Genomic DNA, 23,723 nt, shown 5'->3' on the forward strand with positions numbered 1-23,723 from the left:
AGGCCCTGTCTGGGTGAGATTGGGATCCCCTAATTAAGGATATTAAATCTTCTGCCAGAGTAAGCATTTGTGAACTAGAAGTGGGCCTGTGTGAGGGAGGTTTAACAGGCACTGACTTAGCAGATTTGGCTGCTTTAGCCCTGGCAAAGGCCTTGATAGACATGGCTGCAGGGGGGTCTAGCAGCACCACGTGCTGGGGTAGAGACATCCAAAGGGATGGTGTCTGATAAATCAGTAGAAACCACAGTTGTAGGCAAAATTTCTGAGGCCGATTCAGGTAAGGTAGCAGGAGCCTCGATAGTAGCCATGGATTCGGCTGAAGATTGACCAGTTTTCTCGGTTTCGGCCGAAACCGAGACACTCGCGGCTTGCTTAACCGTGGTTTCGGCCGAAACCGCGGACCGCGAGTGTCGGTCGTTTTCCTTGCGTTTTTAAATAATTTGGGTAGTCGGAGGATCCGACGGCATAATGTACGCAAAGTCTGAGCCGAAAAACTGTTCAGCAAACTCCGACCGACGCCTTAGCGTTCGTCGGTTGAAGGAAGCGCAGGCCGAACAGGCTGCTACGTCGTGGTCTGGGCCTAAGCAAGGCAGACAGTAAGAGTGGAAATCTTTATGAGGTATTTGTTTCCCACAAGTTAAACAGTTATTGACTTTTTCTGACATCGGCTGAGGCAAGAAAGAGTCCCCAACGGGGTACTTAGCTTTTAGAAGTCTTGAGTAGTATTCGGTAGTAGTAATCTCTGGATCTGACCGACCGGCACTTGCGAACAGCTTCTGCTTCGGGCGCCACGCGGCAAGAAAGACTGAGGAAAATGGCGTCGGCTGATGCCTTTATACCCGAAGACCAGCAGAGATGACGTCGGGTGAAGTGCAACATCAGCCGAAGCCGGACCCAGACTTTGGAATCCGGCCGACCGAAGGGCTGCCTGACGACAGGACAACCCAGTTGTTATGACTGCAGATGCATCCATGAAGGACATCTCCCCTTCTCACATTTAAAACACCTCTACTTACCATAAAGAACTACTTTACAACAGAAAAAGCAGCAGAAGCAGTTTACTTAAAGACATTTATTATACACATTTCACTAAGAGCAAAGTTTTCTTTATTACTTACACTGTCTCTTCATTGTTCTTCTAAACACTAATGACTGGTGGGAATTATTTAGAGTCTTCACTCCTGTTTAACACGAGCTTCATATTTTTTAGGCACTTCTTGCAGAAGCACGTTTCACATAAACAAGCTTCATCTTAAGGAAATGACACTTAATTCTTCCATTTCCTAAATTCACATTACTGTTGCTCTTCATCTCTACCAATGATGGTCTGTAGGTTCAAGCCCAATGTACTCCTGATTTTTAGTTAGTTCTAGGGCTTTTTTTTTTCTGTCCCTCAAACATTTTCCTTTGGAATGTTGAAAAGGTTTCACTGACAAGTTCTCTCTATGGACTTTGCCATTCTCAGAAGAATTAGGAGCACAGCCCCCTTCAGCTTGCTGGTTCACTCTTTGCCAAGTAAATTATTTCCTTCTTAGCATATTCTGCATCTAAAAATGTTGATAATCCACAAAAAAAAAAAAAAAACAAACAGTTTGGATATAGCAACTTGACTCACCTGCCTCTTGACATCCCCTAAATGCAAAGATAAAATTGCTTCTCTTCTGCCTGGTCTAAAGTGAATAATCATTTTCCACAGTCTATGTCCACCATTGTTAACATTTTCCTCTTCTGCTACAATTTTGTCATTAGCAGCTCTTTCTGCTGGTATAACCATCTTTATTACTGTGTCTTGGCTTATTTCTCATTGCCAAATCTGCAGCGCGCGTACACAGTGTGCTCTTTCAACTGACAAATCTTGCAGTGGAATACCAGTCCAGTTGCTTACTTGTATCTGCATGAAATTAATGCAGTCTAATCCTCGTTTCCCCAGTATAGCAGAAAATCTCAGATAGTCTGTGTAGTCCCATGTTCTAACTCCTCAATTTTCCACAAACAGTCCTTGAGAAGCATCAAATTCAGTCTTCCCTTCATTTCAGCCTCAGAATTCTGCAGTTTTATCAGTTCATCTGAATAGTTATCTCCAGGCTTTATTTGACTTTAAACAATCCTTCAGTTTCACACTTCTTGCAAATATTACTGGATGCATTTGACTCATTTTTCCTGTAAGTTACTGGAAGCCATCTCCTGTATGAAGGATGAACCCAAGAACTGGTTTATACTGAAGAGCTGCTCTTTCCCACCAGAGTTTTTTTCTTCTCCTTTTTCTGCTTGTCTGTTATTTTCACCAGATTTCTTCTTTGCTGACATCCAGGTAGTATGGAGACTAGCCAGTAACTGAATTTTATCCAAATTATTACCTTTTACTGCCGTTTTACAATTCTCCGATTAGAGCTCTGCCAGTGTGAAAAAAAACAGATCTGCTCTTCAGCCCTAAATGACCACTTTTTTCTTAACTCTTTTGTGGCCTTTTCCGTGGATTCAAAGAAAGGATACTAATCTCAAAGAAAAAAAAATAAAGTTACTTGGAATATTAAACCATTAATGGTGGAAGTCTGAAGAGAGAACAGAGAAAAACGGCAAGGCTACTATTCCACTTTAGGAAAAATGAAAGTTTGAAGACATTTGTTCAAATAGACAAAATAAAGTAAGCAAGAAATGATTACTATAGTAACTAGATAAGCAATTATAGACGGTTATGCCTAAAATTGCAGAAATTCTGACATTTACCTCAGGAAAGTAGTTCTAAATAGCCTAAAGCCTAGGTGGGTATGAGGGGGGGGGGGTGAGGGTGGAAGAACCACAAAAAGTGCAATAAAATTTGTGAGAAGCAGGGAAAGTATATTAAATTCTATGCAAAGTAATGTAAGCTATATAAAATTATGAAAGATTTAAATGATAAAAAAATCAAATTGTGTCACTTACCTGTGAGCTGCAAGGGATTGTTATGGATGCTTGGGCAAATCACATCTGAGAAAATGGACAGCACTGCATCATGGGAAGCAGGACAAGAGCTCAAGTTGCTTGAGAAAAGCTGTTTGCCAATTGGCATCTAGCGGTAAACCAGTCCCATCCAGTGAAGTGGATGGACTGGATAGTTTTAAGACCCTGGTGACAAGACTTACAAGAAGAGCACTAAAACAGGGGAAATGTCCCACTCATGGAGTGATCTGCTCCTTCGAAAGGAATCCAGTAACCACAGACTGGGAGGACAAGCTAAAGAAAAACTATCTGAATGGAGAGTCCAGAATACAACATCTAAGCCAGCTCTCTACAGACAATGACCTCTGCGCCATACTATTCTGCAAAGACACATACCTTAGCAGCTCTAGTCATAATACAAACTACAAAAGGACTACTTAGAAGGTCAGTGGCAGTCTTCAAACCTTCCTGCCAATTCCACAAGGAAGTACCTGGAATTTATCACAAAACATTACAATACTAAACCATAACATGTCAAAGTACACCACCCTGACATATCCACCTGAAGCTCTTGTGTCTGTGTCAAGTGGTAGGAGAGAGACGGGCTGTGATCCTAGATAATACCAAAAGCCCAATGAGGTAAAGGATGTCTCTACAGTAACTTCCAAGATAACATCCATAAAGGCTGGTTTCCAAGGGGTGGTAATGACCAAGGAAGTCCAGTGTTTTTTTACCCTGGAGATACCCTGGGGAGAGAATGTATGCCAAAGCAAGCTCGGTACTTGCGTATTATCGCAACCAGATTTTCACTGTTGCGAATTTACAATACTTCTGTACAAACGAGGCCACAAACCACTGTAAGGTGGTATTTAGGGTGTGTTTTATTTCTTGTGGACTAGCTTTCCATTACAGGGTCTGTGTGAAGGGGAAGACAAACATTTGAGGAAACCCGCTTCGTGTTTTCAGAGTGCCTTACACACGCATGCTTGAATTAGAATGCCTGCTGTTGTTCTGACGAATGGATTATTTTGACAGTGTGGAAGGAAGCAGCTTTCAGAGAAGGCAAAGGCAGACCCTGTAATGATGGTTTTGGTCACTTTTTTTTTGGGGGGGGGGGGGGGAGTACTACTTGTAAAGACATCTTCAGGTCAAAATAAAAAAAAAAAAAAACGGTTGCTAACAGCCACAAAGTACAGGAAGAGGAGAGCATCGTCCAGCAAGGAGATGTTTTGGGAAAGTGCTCTTACTACGTGTAATCATGAAGTGATTTCAGTAACCAGGAAGATGCAATGACATGCTGCCCCCAGGGAAGTGCATGCATAGACAGTTCACTATTTTTCTAATTTTTATTCATAACCCTGCATAAAAGACCCTTCCTTGTCAAAGAAAACACATTGTCTTCCATTTTTAAAATCTTACCGGACACATTTCACTATCGGGAAGCAACCTTGACGATCGCAAAAATCTGGTTGCGATAATACGCAAGTACCGCAAGCTCCTCATTTTGAGCCACAAAGCATCCTGAAAAGAGATCATCCTAGTTGTGTGGCGACGGAGTGATAGCAATGCAAGAGGAATGCAGGGGCTTACTGACCTTGTCCTTCTCAAAGACATAGGCATAACAAGCAGCGCTTTGCAGCATTAGAAAAAAGAAACTCTGCACCACATAACCACCTCAAACAACTGGTCTGAAAAGGAATAGCCTGAACATATGATAGGCTTGAGTTGGGTGTCAAGGACATAATGACAAGTGTCCTTATACAGATAGTGAAACATTTGAGGGGCACATGCCTTCATTTAGTCTAGTGCTCGTATCTCATCAAAGCTGATAAAGGTTGAGATCTGATATCTGTGACTTACGATCCCACCAAGAATCAGGTGATGGATATAGGTTCATAGATAAATACTAGGCTATCTGCCTCAAGGGCCATTTTATGTCTAGACAGTTTCTTTTTTGTGCTTAAATTACCTTATGCCTTTGGTTAGAGACCGATCTTACCCATTCCATGGTCAGTGATTATTTACTACCCTTAAGAATAACTGGGATCGTGCCTTACATAATTTGAGGGGACCCATGCATGGGATAAAGCATTTAAGAGTTGCCTCTGTCCATTAGTAGTACAGGGTGCAGTCCTGGGGTAAATTTTGTTTTTCCCATCCATACATCAAAGTTGTGCTTGAATATGGACATGGATCAACTTTGTTTTATGTGGAAGTGGAACGAGATATACCTGTCCCTCCAAACTGTTATGTTGATGTTGCAGAAGTTACTATCCCTAGACAGAGTATTGCTGATGCCATTTGGCTTGATGACATGCAGTAAATCCATCAGTTCTGGGTTTGTATGTCAGACACAGGTCACCACAGTATGTAGGATATACAGTATAGTGATAGGGCTTTCAGTTGGTAAGACATGTTGTTTAGGCCTTGTACCCTTTTATTAAGTTATCTCTATGGGTGTTCCAGTTTCTTCGTGTGTCTGGACCGATGCATGCCAAAGGGGGCATTATATTCAATGACTGGGCTAATGAGGGCTAAATAAAGAGGGTCAATGACATCTCTAGATATAGGCACAATCCCTTTGTTTATAACCTGTACAATATAGAAGGACTTTCTTTCTACAATGGACACATGTTGGTTAACATTAGATCACTGTCCACAAGTTATAAAACCCTGTATAACTGGGTCAAGTCTCAGAGGTGTACTGTTAATGAGGCAGTTCCTTGGGACAGATGACTTTCCAAACGGTTCAGTTAGCATGCAGTTTCAGCTCATGATTTTTGGCAACAGTTATCTGGTACAAACGTTCCTGAAGGATGGAAAAGCATTGGGGGAGTCAATGACTGCTCCTAGTTTGCAGTCACCTGCAAACCTAGTCAGCCAGAGACCTTTGGTATCTCATGGCTGTGTTGCAGACTCTGATACAAGCTCATCCACTGGCTCCTCCCCAACGAGAACCAAGAAATCCTGCTGGGGAAAGGGTGGGTGTAGGAGTGCCTCAGAAGAAAGGTTCAGTCCTAGGTATCCCCAGTTCACATACAACTGACTTGAAGGGGTTCTCCACAACATCAGGATGGACAGCCCCATGCCCCAGCTCACGAGGGTTGAGTGCCCACAGAATGACTCCAAGAAAACAAAGACCCCAGTGTAAAAATTCTAACCTTCTTCTATGCCATACGAGGAACAGTTGTGTCAATCATGCACAGATCTTCCTTCATTATGCAATTCAGGATTTAGATGAATTTCAGAAGCCTAAACAAACTTAGAAGGAAAAAGGTATGCTAACACCAGATCTTTATTAACAGCAAGGATCAAGATCCAAACTATGCAAAGTAGCAAAACAGAACTGTTTGTGGGAAAGTGGAACAAGTGTAATTAAGCAGTCAATGTGCAATATCATAGTGTGCTTTTCAACAGGTGTGGCTGACCCTAAAAGTACAGAAATCTTCATGAATAAGATGTCTATCTGACAGGGAGAAGGCTTAAACCAGCCACAGGACTCAATAGAGAGTTCCCGAGTCCATGATGCAAGATGAAGGGCAGGCACAATAATAATTAGCACAGCTTTGAGACGGGGAAGGGAAGATCCAAGGCATGGTAACACAGCATTAAAAACAAGCTGTTCTATACATCAGAGGATGGATTTACCAAAGAAGTTTACCAACTGCCACCCCTCTGAAGTGTTAGAAAGAATAAATAAATAATTCCTAGTGCACAAATGAAATGTGGAGCTACTGACACTGCTGCAATGTTTACTGCCCCTGCCTGGGCACACAAAATGCAATGTCAAATGAAGTTGTCAGTGATGTACCTTTTTAAAGAATACAAATAAAAAAATTAAATAAATCCAAGGTTCAATACAGTATTTGTCATGCAGACTTCTGCAGTTCTAATCCTCCAAAATAAAGTGAACCTTTTGTCAGTCCTTCTGATGCATTTACTAAAAAAAAGTTTAAAGTGTAAGGAATCTGGAATAATGTCATCTAAAAAGAATTCCAGCATGCTGTCAGGGCAATACATTTAACTTGTGGTGGTGGTGTGCACACATGTTTACATATATTACACACACACACAATGTGCCACATAGTGTGGCCTAAATTCTAAGCAATTTCTGCTACTAATGCAATTCTGTATAGTTTAGTCTAAGCGAGATATTTTTACTTGAACTCTCCTAAATAGAGCATACTTGTCATATCTGAACACAACCACTCTATGCAAGTATGTTCTTCTCTAAATGATATACATGCTATGCTACACAACTGCATTATTCTCCAAAATCCAAGCAATGCAAAGGAATTTCTGTTAACTTTAATGCAACCTTTTCCCAGGTCAGTGCACTTAACCGGTTAACAAATATAAAATAAAAATAAATATGTAAAATAGCTCCATGCTCACAGATTTTGCTATAGGTCATTATTAAAGATCAAAAGACAAGTGCTTCTCCCCCACATTCTCATTTTTCATGACCAAACACTGCATTTCAAACTAGGAAGGAACTCAGAACAAATGCTCACAGCATTACACTTGAATGATCATATTAATTATTTAAGATGTACTACATAGAGCTAATAGCTTTATATTGCTGGGAAGAATGAAGACTTACCACCTCCGAAATGCAGCGGTCATGCCAGGTACGACTGCAGATATGACCAAAATTAAAAAGATGTCTATGTTCACGGTGTGATGGAGATTCTTGTATTTTAATGGACTGATCAATCTTTTGGGAAGAATTGGATGAACTATCTGTGGCAACCTTAAGAAAAAAGAAAAACAGGAAAGTCAGTTTACACTTTAATGATCCTACATAATTTTGTCAACTTCTTAAACCAGTGTGAAGTAGTGTATGGCAAAGTTGTCAGCAACAAACAAGAAACTAAGGGTGAAGAGACGTGAAGTCAATCTTATGCATGCTCAAGGATAACTGCAAGACTGAATCCATGAGTGTGATCAGCTCTCCATGCTAAGGTTAGTTATAAAGGGACAGAGACTGAAATATTGAAACATCTCCATGCCAATGTAGTCTCCAGTGCCTCCCAACTACAGTTACTTCAGCAACAAAAAGCATTCTGAGTACTACATGACACTGCTGTTTTAATTTTGAAGACCCCCCACCCCACCCCGAGTAATCTTGGGCTTCCATCTCTGACAAGCACAGTTTGCGTCAATTACTCATGGACATATTAATACTACTATGGCAGAATACAAACAATTACTTTATGCAGTTAGAAAACAATTCCCAGCAGAAGAAAAGGGAACATTTTAAATGCTTCACATAGCAAGGATTTATTGAAAATTGTGCAAGGTATAGTCTGGCACTGCAAATAACCCTTAAAAGCAGAGGACTGAAACACAGCAAAAAAAAAGAAAATTATAAATCAGAAACACGGCTAGGGTGCAACGAAGGCTGGCAGCCACCCCAGGCACAAATCAGCAAATGCTAATTGGACTGGTCTGTAGTGCAGTATTTACATTTATTTTCATACTGCCACTTGTAAATGCTGGTACAGAAATGAATTCAGATATTGCTTCAGTGCTTTTACTGTCAGAACAGAAATGAAACAAATGCTTCAGAGCTTGGTGTGTGGTATAAGTTGTAGCAAGGGGTTTGTTACAGTTTTTTTTTTTTTTTGCTCAGTTAGATTTGGACCTTGAGCTTCAAGAGAGGTGAGGAGCACGAGACAGATGGGACCTTTTTTTTTTTTTTTGCTTATCTTAGATTTGTGGGGTGCAAGATTGTGCAGCAGCACTTGACACTAGGTGACCCAGCCACAGCTCAGAATATAATACTTAAAACACACTATTAATACAGGTGAAACAGAAATGGGAATTAATGCTGTCTTTGCCAAAATGGGGTCACTAGTGAGATTTTTGTTTTTAACCTTACCCTTGGCATTAAAGACTGGATGGGTGGGCACAGAAAAACTTCCCTGCCACTGAAAACAAAGCATCTGTCCTCCAACCTGAAAGGCAATGGGTGCTGGTGCAAAAAAAGGGGGTGGTCATTTGATGCTGTCTGAGGCAAATAAATCTAACTGTGGTGTCCCCCAATGGCTAAGGATGTCTTGTCTGCTCAGAGTCCATTCATGAGGGTCCTCCAAGGACCAGCTTAATGAGTCTGCCAGAACACTGACCTGTGATGGTATGTATATGGCCAGTAGGGTCCTACTTTTCTCAGTGGCCAGGTTCCAAAGCCCTCTGTGCTAGTGTGCACAGTTGGTATGATCTGGTGCCTGCTTATGTACCACATGACTCATGTTGTCCGAATACTCAGAGGGGGCCTGGTTTCTAGACATGCAAGAAGACTTGAACAGCTTGGATGAGGTCCCTAATGTCTTTCAAGTTGATTTTTTTTTTTTTAAGTTTGGATTGCCATCTGCCCTGGACTCTGTGGGAGCTTATCTAGATCCCCAAGTCTCATCTGAGGCATCAGAGTACATCTTGAACTAGTGTTGGTGGTCTGAAAGGGAGCCCTGGGTTGAGTTTCACCTGGTCTACCCATCATAAGAATTCTTTCCCCAGACAAAGTACGAGGGGAATCTATGTGTCCAGAGGATGACTGTGTTGGGACCAAACTGATTACAGGTACCATTGAATTTACTTCACAAGCAACCTGGCTAGAGGGATGATTGCTGCTCTGAACCCCAGAGGTTTTTGGAGTTCCCTGGCAGAGCAACAAGTCAAGGGAGGAAAAGTTGTGAAAGTAAACTGTAAGGTTCTTCACATTTTCCTGTGGCAAGTAGGCCTGAATCCTTCTGGTGGCCAATCTGCAGCACAGAAATACTAGGTCCTGAGTAGGCTGAAGGGATGACTTTTTGTACAGGACAGTGAACTTCAACTGCAAGAGAAGGCTGAGAGTGAACTGGAGATGCTCAGCAGAATCTGAGGCAAGGGAGCTTGTATTAGCAGATCTAAATGGGGGAAAACCCGAATTCCCTGAGTTTGGCAGAAGGCTAGCACTGGTGATGGGCACTTTGTGAATACTCTTGGATTATGGAAAGCTCAAAAAGGCAAAGCAGATGGGGATTGGCATAATAGCACAGGTGTGTACCTCACAAGGTACAGGGTTTGATTCTCACCATTAAAGGAAACTGGCTAGGCTTAAAAAAGGCCCACAATGGCAGTTGGCCTAATACTTGCCTATGACCCTATGAAAGTGAGAGAAGCCAGTACCTAACCTAAGGAATCTTCTTGCAGGAGAGGTAAATGGGGATATGAAAACAGGCATCCATTAAGAGACTAGTGATGCCTGTAGAAGTATGAAAGTTGTGTGTGTGTGTGTGGGGGGGGGGGTGCATTTTGATGTTGTCACTTTTGTTTAGCAGACAGAGATCCAGTTATGGGTCTCCACTGATCATCTTTCTTTGGAACTACGAAGAGTCACTGATAGGAATTCTACGGGCACTGGTATGCCTTAGGCATGTAATTCTTAAGAGTATGGGAGGTAGAAACTAGTTGGTTGTGGGCAGACCTTTCTGGGGAGAAAGTTTTTTCCAAGATATAGCATAAACCTTTTTTATGATAGAAAGCATCCAGCGGTCTATGGTGATCTCTTCCCAGCTTGAAACTGACAGTCTTTTCGAAAGGGGAAGGATACGACAGAGGAGAGGGTGGTGGTGTTTGAAGATAGTCACAGAGATTTATCCCCAAGGGAGACCTCCTAGATGTGGGATCCCTCTCTGTGTTTTTTTCTGGAAATCTCTTTCTGGGTGTCCTCTTGTGCTTTTGAATAAGTCTTGTGTCCATTCCAAAAAAAGAGATGGGCTTGACTGGATAATTCCTCTGGTATCAAGGCAGATAAGACAGCAATAGCAGGATCATTGTTTTGCCTTGCTCTTGTAGAGCTTTAAACAAGTCAGCTGCCTGTAGGCAAAACAAAAGGTTCTTATCTAAAGGAGAAACAGCAAGTTTGCCTTTGAAATCCTCTGTCAAGAGTTGATTTTGTAACCATGCATATCTGCTAACAACCAATAAAAGAATGTAAAAAATGTTCCATTACACCACGCCACGTATTATATTATTCACTACATTTTAATAGTATTAAGCCATTTCATCTCATTTACAGAGACTTCATCAGAATACAAAAAGTGATGGTAAATGAGAGTAAGTAATTAGCCAGGCTGCAAGGTTCAGTGTTAGAAGCTGAGGGTGCAGAATTTGGTGGTTCTGCTGAGACAGCAGGGAAGGAGTCTGAGGCAGGTGCCATGGAGATAACCGTGACACACTGCCCAGGAGGGGGGTACCAGTATTGGCACGGCCAGTCGGGAGCAATCAAAATCATCCTTGGTTTGTCCCGTTTGATTTTTAGTAGTACTTTGGAGAGCAGAGGCAGAGGGGGGAAGGCACAGACTGATAGGGTTTTTCAGCTGAAGGACAGAGCATCCACTTTCCAAGCTTGTTTATGGGAGTCCTTGTGCAAAATTTGCCCAATTGGTAGTTCTGGGGAGAGGCAGACAGGTCTGTATCTGGGCTCCCCCATTTGCTTGTCAACATGTTGAAAATCCTTGGTTCCAGTTTCCACTCTTGTGGGTCCGTGAGTTTTCTGCTTAGTCCGTCTGCCAGCATATTTAATTTTCCTGGCAGGAATTAAGCTTGTAGGTGCACTTGGTAGCTCAGGGCTGTGTTCCACAATGCCATGGATAGTCTGCAGAGGGGGGTAAGAATGTGTACCCCCTGCTTGTTTATGTACCACATAACAGTGGTGTTGTCTGTCTTTACCATTAGTTGTCCTGGAAGAATGGGGTCCTTGAAGGCTGTCACAGCATTCTGTACAGCTAACTTTTTGATTGATATGCAGGTGCATTTGACTTGGGTTCCATTTGCCCTGAATGCACTTCCCTGCCAGGTGAGCACCCCCATGCATAGTCTGATGCGTCTGTTGTTTGGGTCTGGACGGCAGGGGGTGGTGTGAAAGGTAGTCCCTTGTTTTGGTGGCAGGCCTCTGCCCACCAAAGGAACTCTAGGCATAGACAAGATACGACAGGAATCATTGTTTCTTGGTCTTGAGAATGTTGACACCATAGGCTTTTTAGATACCACTGTAGTTTCCTCATACGCAGTCTTGCATATGGAATTAAAAGAATGCAGGAGGCTGTGAACCCCAAGGCTTGCAGTATTTGTCTTGCAGATAGCAGGGTTTTTGTGGCCACTTCTTTGAAGTAGGTTGTCAAATGAATTTGTTTCTCTGGCGTGAGGTAAGCCATCTGGGAAGTTGTATTCAAGCTTGCTCCCAGGAATATAATTTGTTGACAGGGTACCAGGTGTGATTTCTTATCATTTATGGTGTACCCCAGACAAGTTAGAACCCTTTGTACAAAGGCCAGATGATTCAAAAGTATGTCCTGGCTTTCTGCCTGAATTAGACAACCGTCCTGGTATGGGTATATTTGAATATTTCTTTGCCTGCAAAATGCAATAACTGGAGCTAGGCACTTTGTGAATACCCTGGGTGCAATAGATAAGCCAAAGGGCAGTGCAGAGAACGGACAGTGTGTATAGCCTGCTTTGAAGCATAGGCATCTTCTGCAAGATTCCCCGATTGGGATGTGCAGGTATGCTTCTTTTAAATTTAGTGTTGCCAACCAGACATCTTTGCCTAGCATAGAAAGTAATTGGTCAGCATCTTGAATTCTGGAATCTCCAAAAAGGTGTTGAGAGTAGACAGGTCCAGGATAGTATGGCATGAATTGTCATTTCTGGGTACCAGGAAAAGTCTCGAGTAGAAACCTGGTCCCCTTTCCTCTTCTGGTACCAGCTGAATAGTCCCCATGTTTAAGAGAGAAAAGTACTTGTTTTTGGGCCTCTGCCCACTGATTTGGGGGTAGGTCCAGCCACCCGCTTGGTGTTGGCAACGTGTGGAAGTGAAATCTGTATCCCTGGGACACTATATTTAAAACCCATTTTGTCCTGGGTAATGAGTTCCCAATTTTTTGCATGAAGAGCTATCTTTCCCCCCAAAGGGGCAGTCAGTTGATATGTGCTTGGAAATTTTAAAAGGAAGTCATTGAGACAGTTTACCATATGGGGGAGTCTTATTATTCTCAGATTTGTAAGTGGAGGCCCCCCACTGCTTAGTTGTGTGTGTCCCCTGGTACTGAAACCTGGGGTTTTGCTGTGTCTGGGTTTGGCTTGAGAAGACCTGGAAGGGGCTGGAAAGGACCAGTTCTCAGAGCGCCAGTGCCTACTAAATCTAGGAGGCTGAACTTGTAAAAAATCTTTCACAGTTTGCATAGATTTAGCCTCATCTTCCATCGTTTTAAGAACTTCCTCAGCCTTGTTGCCAAACAGGTGGTCCTGATTTAAAGGAGCATCCAACAATTTAGCTTTAACATGATCAGGCAAAGATTTCTCCTTAAGCCAAGCATGCCTTCTGAGCACAGACCCAGTAACAGCAACCCTGTAAGACGCCTCTAATGAATCAAAACCACATTGCAAAGTAGGTTTTCCAACTTTTTCAGCAGAGTGCTTTAAATCCCATAATTCTTTATTTTCCACACAGTCAGGAATCGTCATTTTCTGTTTAAGCAGTCCAATAACATGTTGCTGATACTTTAACATATGAAACTGGCAGTTTAAAGCCCTAATGGCCAAGGTTGCAGAAGTGTAAACCTTCTTACCCCATCTATCCCACACCCTGGAGTCTCTATCAGAAGGGGTAGGATTTTTAGCAGTATAAGCCTCAATGACCTTGGGCCCCTGTGAAATAGTCACTGGATCTGCAATAGGATTTTTAAAAAGGAACTTGTGGAACTCAGGGACCCTGTAGTATCTGTCAGGGTTTCTGGGAGCAGGAGGCAGGGTATCAGGGGCCAAACTAGATTCTGAAAAAGCAACATCAACAATGTCTAGTACAGGAGAAATAGCTAAAGGCCTATGCTGAGGTAGGAGAAGGAAATCCCTAAGCCTCTTTTTTGAATCAGAAAAATCCTGGCTTTCCCAGTGGAAATGCTCCCTTAGAGTATGTAAGTTTTCCCCAAAAGAAAAATTCTCAGGAGGGGAAGCAGAGGGAATTGAGTCCTCTGCATCAGAATCTTCTTAAGTAGATAAGGGCAAATCCAGATCATCAGAAGAATCAAACAGAATCCTGATCAGAAGAGTCATAATCAACTTCAGTCCTAGGCCTCTTAAAAGGGGGGGGGGGGGTTGGCTATCCCTGATTAGAGTTACTAGATCTTCAGCCATCCTGATTTGTTTTTTAGGCATAGAGGCCTGAGCATGTGGCCTGGGCATCGGATTTTTAGGCATGGATCGAGATTTAGGCCTAAGTAAAGAAGGAGGCGTCGGTTTAATATGCAAGTCCGTAGGCCTGAATACACCCTCAGAAGCCAGTGCCTGCACAGCAGCTCCAGATCCATCCAAGGTAGAGACATCCGCGGGTTCCATAGCTGAAGCATCTTGCGGCATACCGGACTCTGAATGGGTCTCAGTACAGGCCTGCGAATCAGAAGTAGCGGGTATCAGGGGCTGCGAAAGCACCTCACTGAGTACCGGTGAACTGGCAACTGGCTTAGGAGAAGCGGCATTGGCAGTTTTGGACCTCGGCGGCCTGTCTCTGTCTTTATCTTTGCATTTTTTCAGAATCCTGGTAGTCGGATGGCTAACCGACATTTCTGGACAATTAAACAGAGAACTGAAATATTTAGAGGTGAAAATATACCAATGACGGATATTGTGCTGATTAAATAAAGCACAAAACTGACAGCAAGGTACGTCGTGGTCAGGGCATAGGCAAGGAATACAGTACGAATGAAAATCTTTATGAGGTATTTGCTTTCCACAAGTAATGCAATTATTAACTTCCGCGGTGGTGCAGCGGTAGCGTTGTCGCCTCACAGCAAGAGGTTCTCCCGTTCGATTCTCAGCTGGAGCACCTTCTGTGTGGAGTCTGCATGTCCTCCCCGCGGTAGAGTGGCATTCAAAAGACATGCGTGAATGGGCGTGCCTTCGTTGAAGGTTGGGCATCGGGCTGGCACCTCGACACCATGAAAAAAAATAGACTGCCAATCATTAGCAGACCGGCGTTCTGCTGTAGCGACCCCTAACCGGGAAAAGCCGAAAGAAAAACAACTGACATCGGTAAGGAGCAAGAAAAAGTTTCCCCAACGGGGTACTTAGCTTTAGTTAAAGACTTCGGTTCTGAAACTCAAATGAAAATTTCAGGAGTCGGCCGACCAGCACTTGCGAACTGCTTCTGCTTCGGGCACCGCACGGCAAGAAAGACTGATGTAATGGCGTCGGCTGCATGTTTTATACCCCTGACGACCGGACGTCATGGAAGAAGGGACAGCAACCGAAGCAGGACCCAAGACTTTGTTAATCAGGCCGACTGAGGGCTACCTGCAAGCAGATAACCCAAATGTAATGACTGCAACAGTGAAACAAGAAGATCATCATCACAATTACTATTCCATTTATATAAACCTCATTAGTGACATTAATTACATCACTGAATTAAGAATCCATCCAACCCTTCAGATAAAATTTAAGTGATAAATCCTAAAATAATTATTTTTCCACTGTTAAAAAGTCCCAATCGCAATTCTTTGACCCACACCCCATACATTCACATAAAAATTATATTTCTTTAAATTAAAATCCACTCTCAACGAATATTCATAATTTGTTTGCTCTTGCAATTAACATAGGGGCAATTGATATAGTATCATTTAAACCAGTGGGTAGCATTGCAGCTAACCTGAGCTGTCATTGTGTTTCTTTTTTCCTTAAGTGATTTTTTCAGTCACCTCTCCTGGGATTTACCTTTATTATGAACAATAAAGGGAGTGTTTATACAGAGCATTAGTTTGTCCTCTTGTTTTTTATATCATTAATATGCTTAGAAATTCTCTTTAACATTAATTCTCTTGCCTACATAGAACTGTGTACAGGTCATACAGACTGCCAGATAAACTACTCTACTAGTGGTGCAATTTAATTTCTTAAAAAATGTTTTACTCTTCAAACAGTTATCTAAATCTATATTACTTGTCTTAATTGTATAGGAGCACTGTCCACACATACCACATGCTCTAGTTCCTGAATCAGAGTGATTTTCTCCTTCCAGTTGTCTTTCAAATAACTTTTTTTAAGATTCATCCCAGTTTTACAGACAAATATAGGTCTTTCACCACCTTTCTTGAATATATCATTGTTGGTTCTAAAAATGTTCCAATTTGCTTAAAGGTTTTTTTTTTTTATTTCACTAGTACATTGATTAAATTGTAGAACACACGCTTTATCATATCCTTTGTACTCATATTTTGTAGTACTACTAACCCTTCTGGCTGAGGTGACAGCTAGGGAAAAAAAAGCAGTCTTCCAGGAGAGGTATCTTAGTTCTGCTGAAGCAGAAGGTTCAAAGGGTGGTAAAGTTAGTTTTTCCAAAACATAATTCAGGTCCCAGGCTGGAGTGGGTGGCTGCCTGGGAGGTCTGATATTAGAAGCCTCTCTGAGGAATTGTTTAAAAGAATGGGAGAACATGGGCTGTTCTGTATCAAAATGAGCTGAAATGGCTGAGGCATGGATTTTAATAGAGAAGGAGACGCCACTATTAAGAAGCTCCGCTAGGTGTCCAGGGTAAAAGGGATGGAAGGTTGTGAGGTATTGCCCCCTCTGGACTGGCTCCAGGAGAAGAATCTTTTCCATTTTCCTGAGTAAGATTTTCTGGTGCTGGGCTTTCTGGCCTCTGTGATGACGTCTAGGACCCGTTTGATTAACAGGGCCCCGTGTTTGCCTTTAGGGTATTAGCCATGCTGGTAGTTTGACAGTCTGCAAGTCTGGGTGCAGCACCCCCCACCAGAGTTAAAAGGTCTGAGATCAGGGGAAGCTGCCTGGGAGGCTGTAATGTCAGGCTGCGCAGTAAGGGGTACCAATGTTGTCTCGGCCAATCTGGAACAATGAGGATGGCCTTTGGTCTCTCCTCCATTATTTTGATCAGTACCTTTGGAATAAGAGGCAGAGGAGAGAATGTGTACACAAAGAGGGTGTTCCAGGGGAAGGTCAAGTCATCCACCTTCCACGCTAGGTGGTGATATTCCCTGGTGCAGACTTTTTCAGCTGATGGTTGAGATGCGAAGCAAAGAGATCCACCTCCGGAGTCCCCCATGCCAGAGTGATTTGTAAAAAGATTTTTCTGTGGAGCTGCCATTTGTGGGGGTCCAGTAAGTTTCTGTTTAAAGTGGTCTGCCAGGGTTTTGTTGATCCCTGGTAGGTATTGGGCTATCAGGTGTAGTCCCATGGAGGAGACGGTCAGCCAGAGGGTCATGGCTAGCCTGCACAGAGGGTAAGACTGGGTCCCTTCTTGTTTGTTGATGTACCACATTACTGTGGTGGTGTCTGTTTTGATAAAGAGAATCCCTGACTTGAGATGGGGTTTGAATTATGTCAGAGCATTTTGTACTGCCATCATTTCCTTCTGGTTGATGTGTAAGGGAAGGTGCTGGGCATCCCAAAGACCTTGGATGCACCTGCCCTCTAGGTGAGTGCCCCAAGCTATGTCTGAGGCGTCGGTGGTAATGGTCTGCCCAATTGGGTGGAGGATGAAGGAAAGACCCTTGTTCTGGGCACAGACCCCTGCTCACCAAAGAAACTCGGCCCTTACACAGGGGATCAGAGGGAGAGATGTCTCTAGAGGTTGACTGTGCTGACACCAAAGGTTCTTTAGGTACCACTGAAGTTCTCTCATGTGAAACCTGGCCAGAAGAATTAGAAGGATGCAAGATGCCATGTACCCCAGGGCTTGCAGGAATTTCATCGCAGTGAGGTGACATCTGGAAGCCAGCTAGGTAAAACAGAGAGGTAGGAAGCTCTGCTTTTCTGGGGATAGGAAGGCCATTTGGGAAGCTGTGTCCAACAGTGCTCCGAAGAAAATGATCTTCCTGGAGGGTCTTTGCTTTGATTTCTTCTCATTGATGGTGCACCCCAAGTGGGTTAGGAGGGTTTTGACAAAGAGGAGGTCCTTGAGGAGCTTTTCTTTGCAATCGCCTGAATGAGGCAGTCGTCCAGATAAGGGTAAATTTGTATATTTTTCTGTCTGCAAAAGGCTATGCCCGGGGCTAAGCATTTGGTGAATACCCTGGGAGCAGTAGATAAGCCAAAGGGTAGCGCAGATAACTGAAAGTGTTGTGAGCCTGCTCTGAAGCGAAGGAATATCCTGCAGGATTCCCTTATGGGGATGTGGAAGTAGGCATCTTTTAGATCTAAGATACCAATAAACTAAGAAATTAATAAAGCAAGGAGACACTGTCGAACCACTGAACCTCTTTATTATTAAGCACTTTCGTCTGGCATTTGCCTGATGACTTCATCAGAATGATGTAAAAAGCATTAATGACTTGGTTAAATATAAAGCTTATTATATCACATGTTCTCATCTAAAAAAGCCATAGGCTGAAAACCCCATCAATCAACCCTAGTCCCAGTACAATTGGTACTGAATATCATTCAAAACCCAAGGCAGGCAAACAAAATAATTAAATTAATTAACATGCAATACCTAAAACTATAAAACAGATCGCAAGTAAATTATTTTATAATACAATTTTAAATGTTATTTTTCATACAAAAACAACTCTTCTCTACATTAAAATTCCAATTGACCTGGAACACATTAGATCTGACCCAGTGCTTCTATAATGACAATTACTACAAGTGAAACTCGGACTTGAGTTTCAAAAAAACATGAAATGGACAAGATGTCATTTAAACTGTTTTTTTTTTTTTTTTTTTGTAGCGTTACATCTGAGCTGCCAGAGTAATTCCTTATATTCAAGGAATAAATCTACTGGCCCTCCCCTGCTACCCTCTATTTAAATTTTCTGTTTTAGAACAAAATCAAAGTAATGCTGTGGGAACTCCATTATATGCTTGGCCAAGGCATTGTTCACATTGCCCTTCCTAATATCATAAGCATGCTGATAGATACGTTTATTATCAATTTTTTTGGATATCAGTATACAAAAAGATACATACAATCATAGATTCACCTCTGCGTTGTTTAGGAAACCTACAAATCCTAACACCCTGTTACATTTTGACAGTTGTCATCCTATACACCAGAAAAAATATCTGGTAAAAGGACATGGTGTCAGATTCACAAGGATGATAAGTGAATTCATTGTGTTTATACAAGAGATGGACAAATTTAGGACAATGCTTGGTAGGAAGGGTTACTCAGTGACATTTATTGATCCAATTTTGGATGAAATAATAGGGAAAAGAAGTAGTGGACACTTTGCCCCACTTTTGGGAGTACTGTCTGATACTTCCCTTGGGGCAATGGGTACTCTACTAATAGACACCCAGGAAAGGGGTAGTAGACCCTTTATGGATGCCATGATTCTCACGTTCAATCCCTTACATTACATTAGAGAAGTCCTATACAACAACTGGATGATATTAACTGCAGATGAACTTTATAAATCAAGACTTGATGACGAGCCTTGTGCAGTATACAGGAGAGATTTATGTATAAAAAATCTCCTGGAAAGTAATCATTCAAGAGAGAGGGAAGGACAAATGAGAAAATGTGGACACTGTGCACAATGTCCTTATATTATTGAATCTAACAGCATTTGCATAAAGGGTTCTGGCAAGGTTTATTTGCAAAGAAAATTCAACTGTCAAAGCAAATGTTTAGTGTACATTGCAATCTCTCAAGTATGTGACCAGTTTTATATTGGTAAAACAATCAACGGCTTGAATAAATGTATCTATGAGCATGCTTATGATATTAGGAAGGGCAATGTGAACAATGCCCTGGCCAAGCATATAATGGAGTTCCCACAGCATTACTTTAAATTTTCTGTTTTAGAACAAATTCAAATAGAGGGTAGCAGGGGAGGGCCAGTAGATTTATTCCTTGAATACAAGGAATTACTCTGGCAGCTCAGATGTAATGCTACAAAAAACACGGTTTAAATGACTTGTTCATTTCATCTTTTTTGAAACTCAAGTCAGAGTTTCACTTGTAGTAATTGTCATTATAGAAGCACTGGGTCAGATACAAAGTGTTCCAGGTCAATTTTAATGAAGATGAGAGTTGTTTTTGTATGAAAAATAATATACATTTAAAACTGCATTATAAAATTTACTTGAGATGTGTTTTATCGTTTTAGGTATTGCATGTTAATTAATTATTCTGTTTGCCTGCCTTGGGTTTTGAATGATATTCAGTACCACTTGTATTGGGACTAGGGTTAATTGATGGGGTTTTCAGCCTATGGCTTTTTTAGATGAGAACATGCGATATAATAAGCTTTATATTTAACCAAGTCTTTAATGCTTTTTACATCATTCTGATGAAGTCTTGAGGCGAATGCCAGATGAAAGTGCTTAACAATAAAGAGATTCAGTGGTTCAACAGAGTCTTCTTGCTTTATTAATTTCTTAGATCTAGGGTAAATAACCATGCATTTTTTGTTAGCATAGGAAGCAGCTGCTGCATCATTAGCATTTTGAATTTGGGGACTACCAGGAAGGTGTTCAGAATGGCTAGATCCAGGATGGGGCGCCAAGTGCTCTCTTTTCTGGGAACAAGGAATAGTCTGGAATAAAAGCCTTTGCCTGTTTGATCTAAGGGGACAGCTTCTACTGCCCCTTGGGATAGGACAGTTTGTACTTGTTTCAATGCCTCTGCCACGGATTTGGAGGCAAGTCTGGGTACCTTCTTGGAATTGGGAGTTAGTTGAAGGAGAATTTGTATCCCTGAAAAATTATCTTTAAGACCCGTTGGTCCTTTGTTACAGAAAGCCAATTTTCTTTGCAGAGGGAGAGCCTTCCTCCTAGTTTTTGGTGAGTGAAAAAGAGGGCAGAGGGGAGAGAGGGAGTCATTGACAGTTTTTGCCATAGCCAGATGGTTTAGAACTCCCTGCCTTTGGAGCGGAAGTGGTCCACTAGTTTTCTGCTGTCTCTGGGATAGGAGTGTGTGGTCTGTCCCTGCAGGGCTTACCTTGCCCCCGTCAGCTAGGTGCAGGAAATGAAAATTCCTGCTGCACCTAGGAGGATGTACCTGAAAGAAATCTTTTACTGTTTACATAAATTTTGCTTTGTCTTCCTCTTTTTAAGCACCTTTTCTGCTTTTACTCCAAACAAGTGGTCTTTATCCAAGGGTGCATCAAGTAATTTAGATTTGACATGATCAGGTAGAGGTTGTTCCTTCAACCATGCATGTCTCCTAATGACAGATCCTGACAGTGCTGCCCTGCTTGAGGCTTCTAGGGAGTCCCATCCACAGTGTAATGAGTATTTGGCTACTTGACAAGCTGAGTATAGTAAATCTGCTAACTCTTTCGAATTGGCACAGTCAAGAAAGATTGAAATCTTTTGCTTTAATAGTTCCAAAGTGAGTTGAAGATATTTTAACATGTGGAACTGACAGTTGAGTTGTATGTTTCTTTACCCCATCTGCGCAGAGCTCTGGAATCCTTGCCAGAAGGAATAGGATTCATTGCAGAAGTAGCCGTAGCTCCTTCGGGTCCCTGTGTAATGACCTCTGGGTCTGCAGCAGGATTTCTGTACGGGTATTTGTGAGAATCCGGTACTCTAATACCGGTCAGGTTTACTGGGAGGAGGTGGGAGGGTATATCAGGAGCTAAGCTGGATTCATGGAAGACATCATCCACAACATCTAAGATAGGGGGGATTGGCCAAGGGTCTGTGCTGGGGCAGGTCTAGAAACTCTCTTACTCTTTTCTTAGATTGAGGGAAGTTGGGATTCCCAGTGGAAATGTTCCCTGAGGGTGTGAAGGGTTTCCCCAAAGGAAAGATCTTCTTGTAGGGAGGCAGAAGGAATGGATTGCTCTGCATCTGAATCCTCATAAGCAGTCAGAGTTTGTTGCTCCTTTTCAAAAATCTGAATAATCAAGACTCCTCAGAATCCTGTTCTGTCAGTATTTCAGGAGAAAGGTCTCTTTTTCCTTTTAGTTGTGGCCTGACTACCCCTGATAAGGGAGATGAGATCCTCCGCCATTTTAAGCATTTGAGCTTGGGGTGGTGGAGCAGGAGTAAGATGGTGGCTAAAGGTAGACTGCTTAGGAGTGGCCTTGCTTCTAGGCCTAAGAGTATCCATCGGTCTGAGAGAAATGGTAGTCAGATGAGAAGACATCATTTTTTGTCTAGATTTGGTATTGCAAAAACCTCCTTGGAAGCCGGTGCCTGCATCGCAGCTCCGGACTCAACTGAGGCAGAGACAACCAAAACCTCAAAGACGAAGATTTCTGCAGCATACCGAACTCCTAAAGCGTCTCGGTAGAGGCCTGCGAAGGTATCGGATCGGGCATCAGGGGCTGCGAAGGCACCTCACTGAACTCCGGAGAACTGACCTGCTTAGCTGTAGTCGTTGGAAGGCTTAGTCTTGTGTGGTCTGTCTCTATCTTTATACTTACGTTTTTTTCAGTATGTCTATAGATTGTTGGCTGACGGACGCCATTTCAGAATGCGAAGACGGAAGACGAAAATACCTGGCTACAATAAGAACTCTACGACGAATGGCTCTTGTGTTAAAGAGGGCACAGAACTGGCAGTGGGGGACGCCATGGTCTGGGCCTAAACAAGTGATGCAGTATGAATGAAAGTCTCTGTGTGGGATTTGCTTTCCACAGGCGACAACTGTTAACTTTTTTGGACATTGGTTAATGCAAGAAAAAAGAATCTCCAACGGGATACTTAGCTTTAGATGTTTTCAGCTGTAATTCAAACTCTGGTAGCGACCAACGGGCACTTGTGTAGCCCATAGCAGAGCATTTCACAACAAGGAAGACTGATGTAATGGAGTCAGCTGCCTTGCTTTATAGCATTGATCTGACATCTGTCAGCAATCAACAGCAGCTGACACAGAAAAACATTGACTCTGGTATTCGGGCTAGCCGAGGGCTACCACAGCAGGGATAACCCACGGGTGATGACTGCAACAGTGAAACACGAAGATCCTGCTTTATCAGTTTTTCTTTCTTTGGTACGACATCTATCTGAACCAAGCAGGCCAGACTGGTTCAGTCCCCTGACATACCTCAATTAACTTTCTGCGAATCACTGACTACAAAATGCAGGATGCCTTCTGGTCTCTCTGAAATGGTGGTCTGCAGTTCTCCCTTCTCAGCAGTAATAGTTTCCTCAGTTGCAAGAATCTCCAATGCCATACTGGCCTCTGATGAGGTTATGATTGAGGGCATAAGAGGTGGACTCAGAGGTACCACAGGTTCTGAAACCTCAGCAGGTGCACTGGAATCTGAATGGGTATACAGAGTACAGGGCCTAGGCCTTTTCAGCTTCTTCTTGTGGGGTGGAGGTATTTCTGGGGAAACGATATGCACCACCTTGGAGTGGGCCAAATACTTCAGATGTTGGGCCTCCAAGAAAGTGCTGAGCAAACACAGGCAGGATCTCAAAGTCTTGGGCAAAAAGGACTGACAGCTGGAGCAAGCTTTACAGTTGTATTCTGTGCCTACGCAGAAGACATTCCGGAGTATGGATATCTTTGACAGGGATTTGCCTACAAATTTGCACTCATCTCTCCCAGCTGACATCTAATACAGATACAGCAAAACACTTTAGGAAAGTAAAAGAAGATTCCCAAATAGGGCACTTACTTGTTTTTTAAAAAGCTACTGTACCAAAGAATAAACTACGCTCAGTCTAACGTATACATAACCTGCGTGCAGGCTGGCATTGAGAGTGAGGATCTGTGCTCATACAACTGCCTTTGTAACCCTACAATTGAGAGTAGAGGTTTCTTGTTGGATGTATGATCTAGGAAATGTTTAGCTTTGAATTTTTTTTAATGACCTGCCCACTTACCTTTCTCCACCCAT

General features: G+C 42.5%; 1 protein-coding gene across 1 annotated transcript in view; it reads right to left on the reverse strand.

Moving 5' to 3' along the window:
• The window catches only part of SPRED2 (sprouty related EVH1 domain containing 2), a 575,527-nt gene that overhangs the window by 140,451 nt on the left and 411,353 nt on the right, over positions 1-23,723 (reverse strand). The window contains exon 5 of the mRNA XM_044055771.1: positions 7,523-7,672. Within this exon, the coding sequence (XP_043911706.1) occupies positions 7,523-7,672 (150 nt within the window). The remainder of the gene's footprint in view (positions 1-7,522; positions 7,673-23,723) is intronic.

Source organism: Protopterus annectens, chromosome 1.part2, assembly GCF_019279795.1.
Source record: "Protopterus annectens isolate FY-2018-M chromosome 1.part2, PAN1.0, whole genome shotgun sequence".
In the NCBI taxonomy this organism is placed as follows: domain Eukaryota; kingdom Metazoa; phylum Chordata; order Ceratodontiformes; family Protopteridae; genus Protopterus; species Protopterus annectens.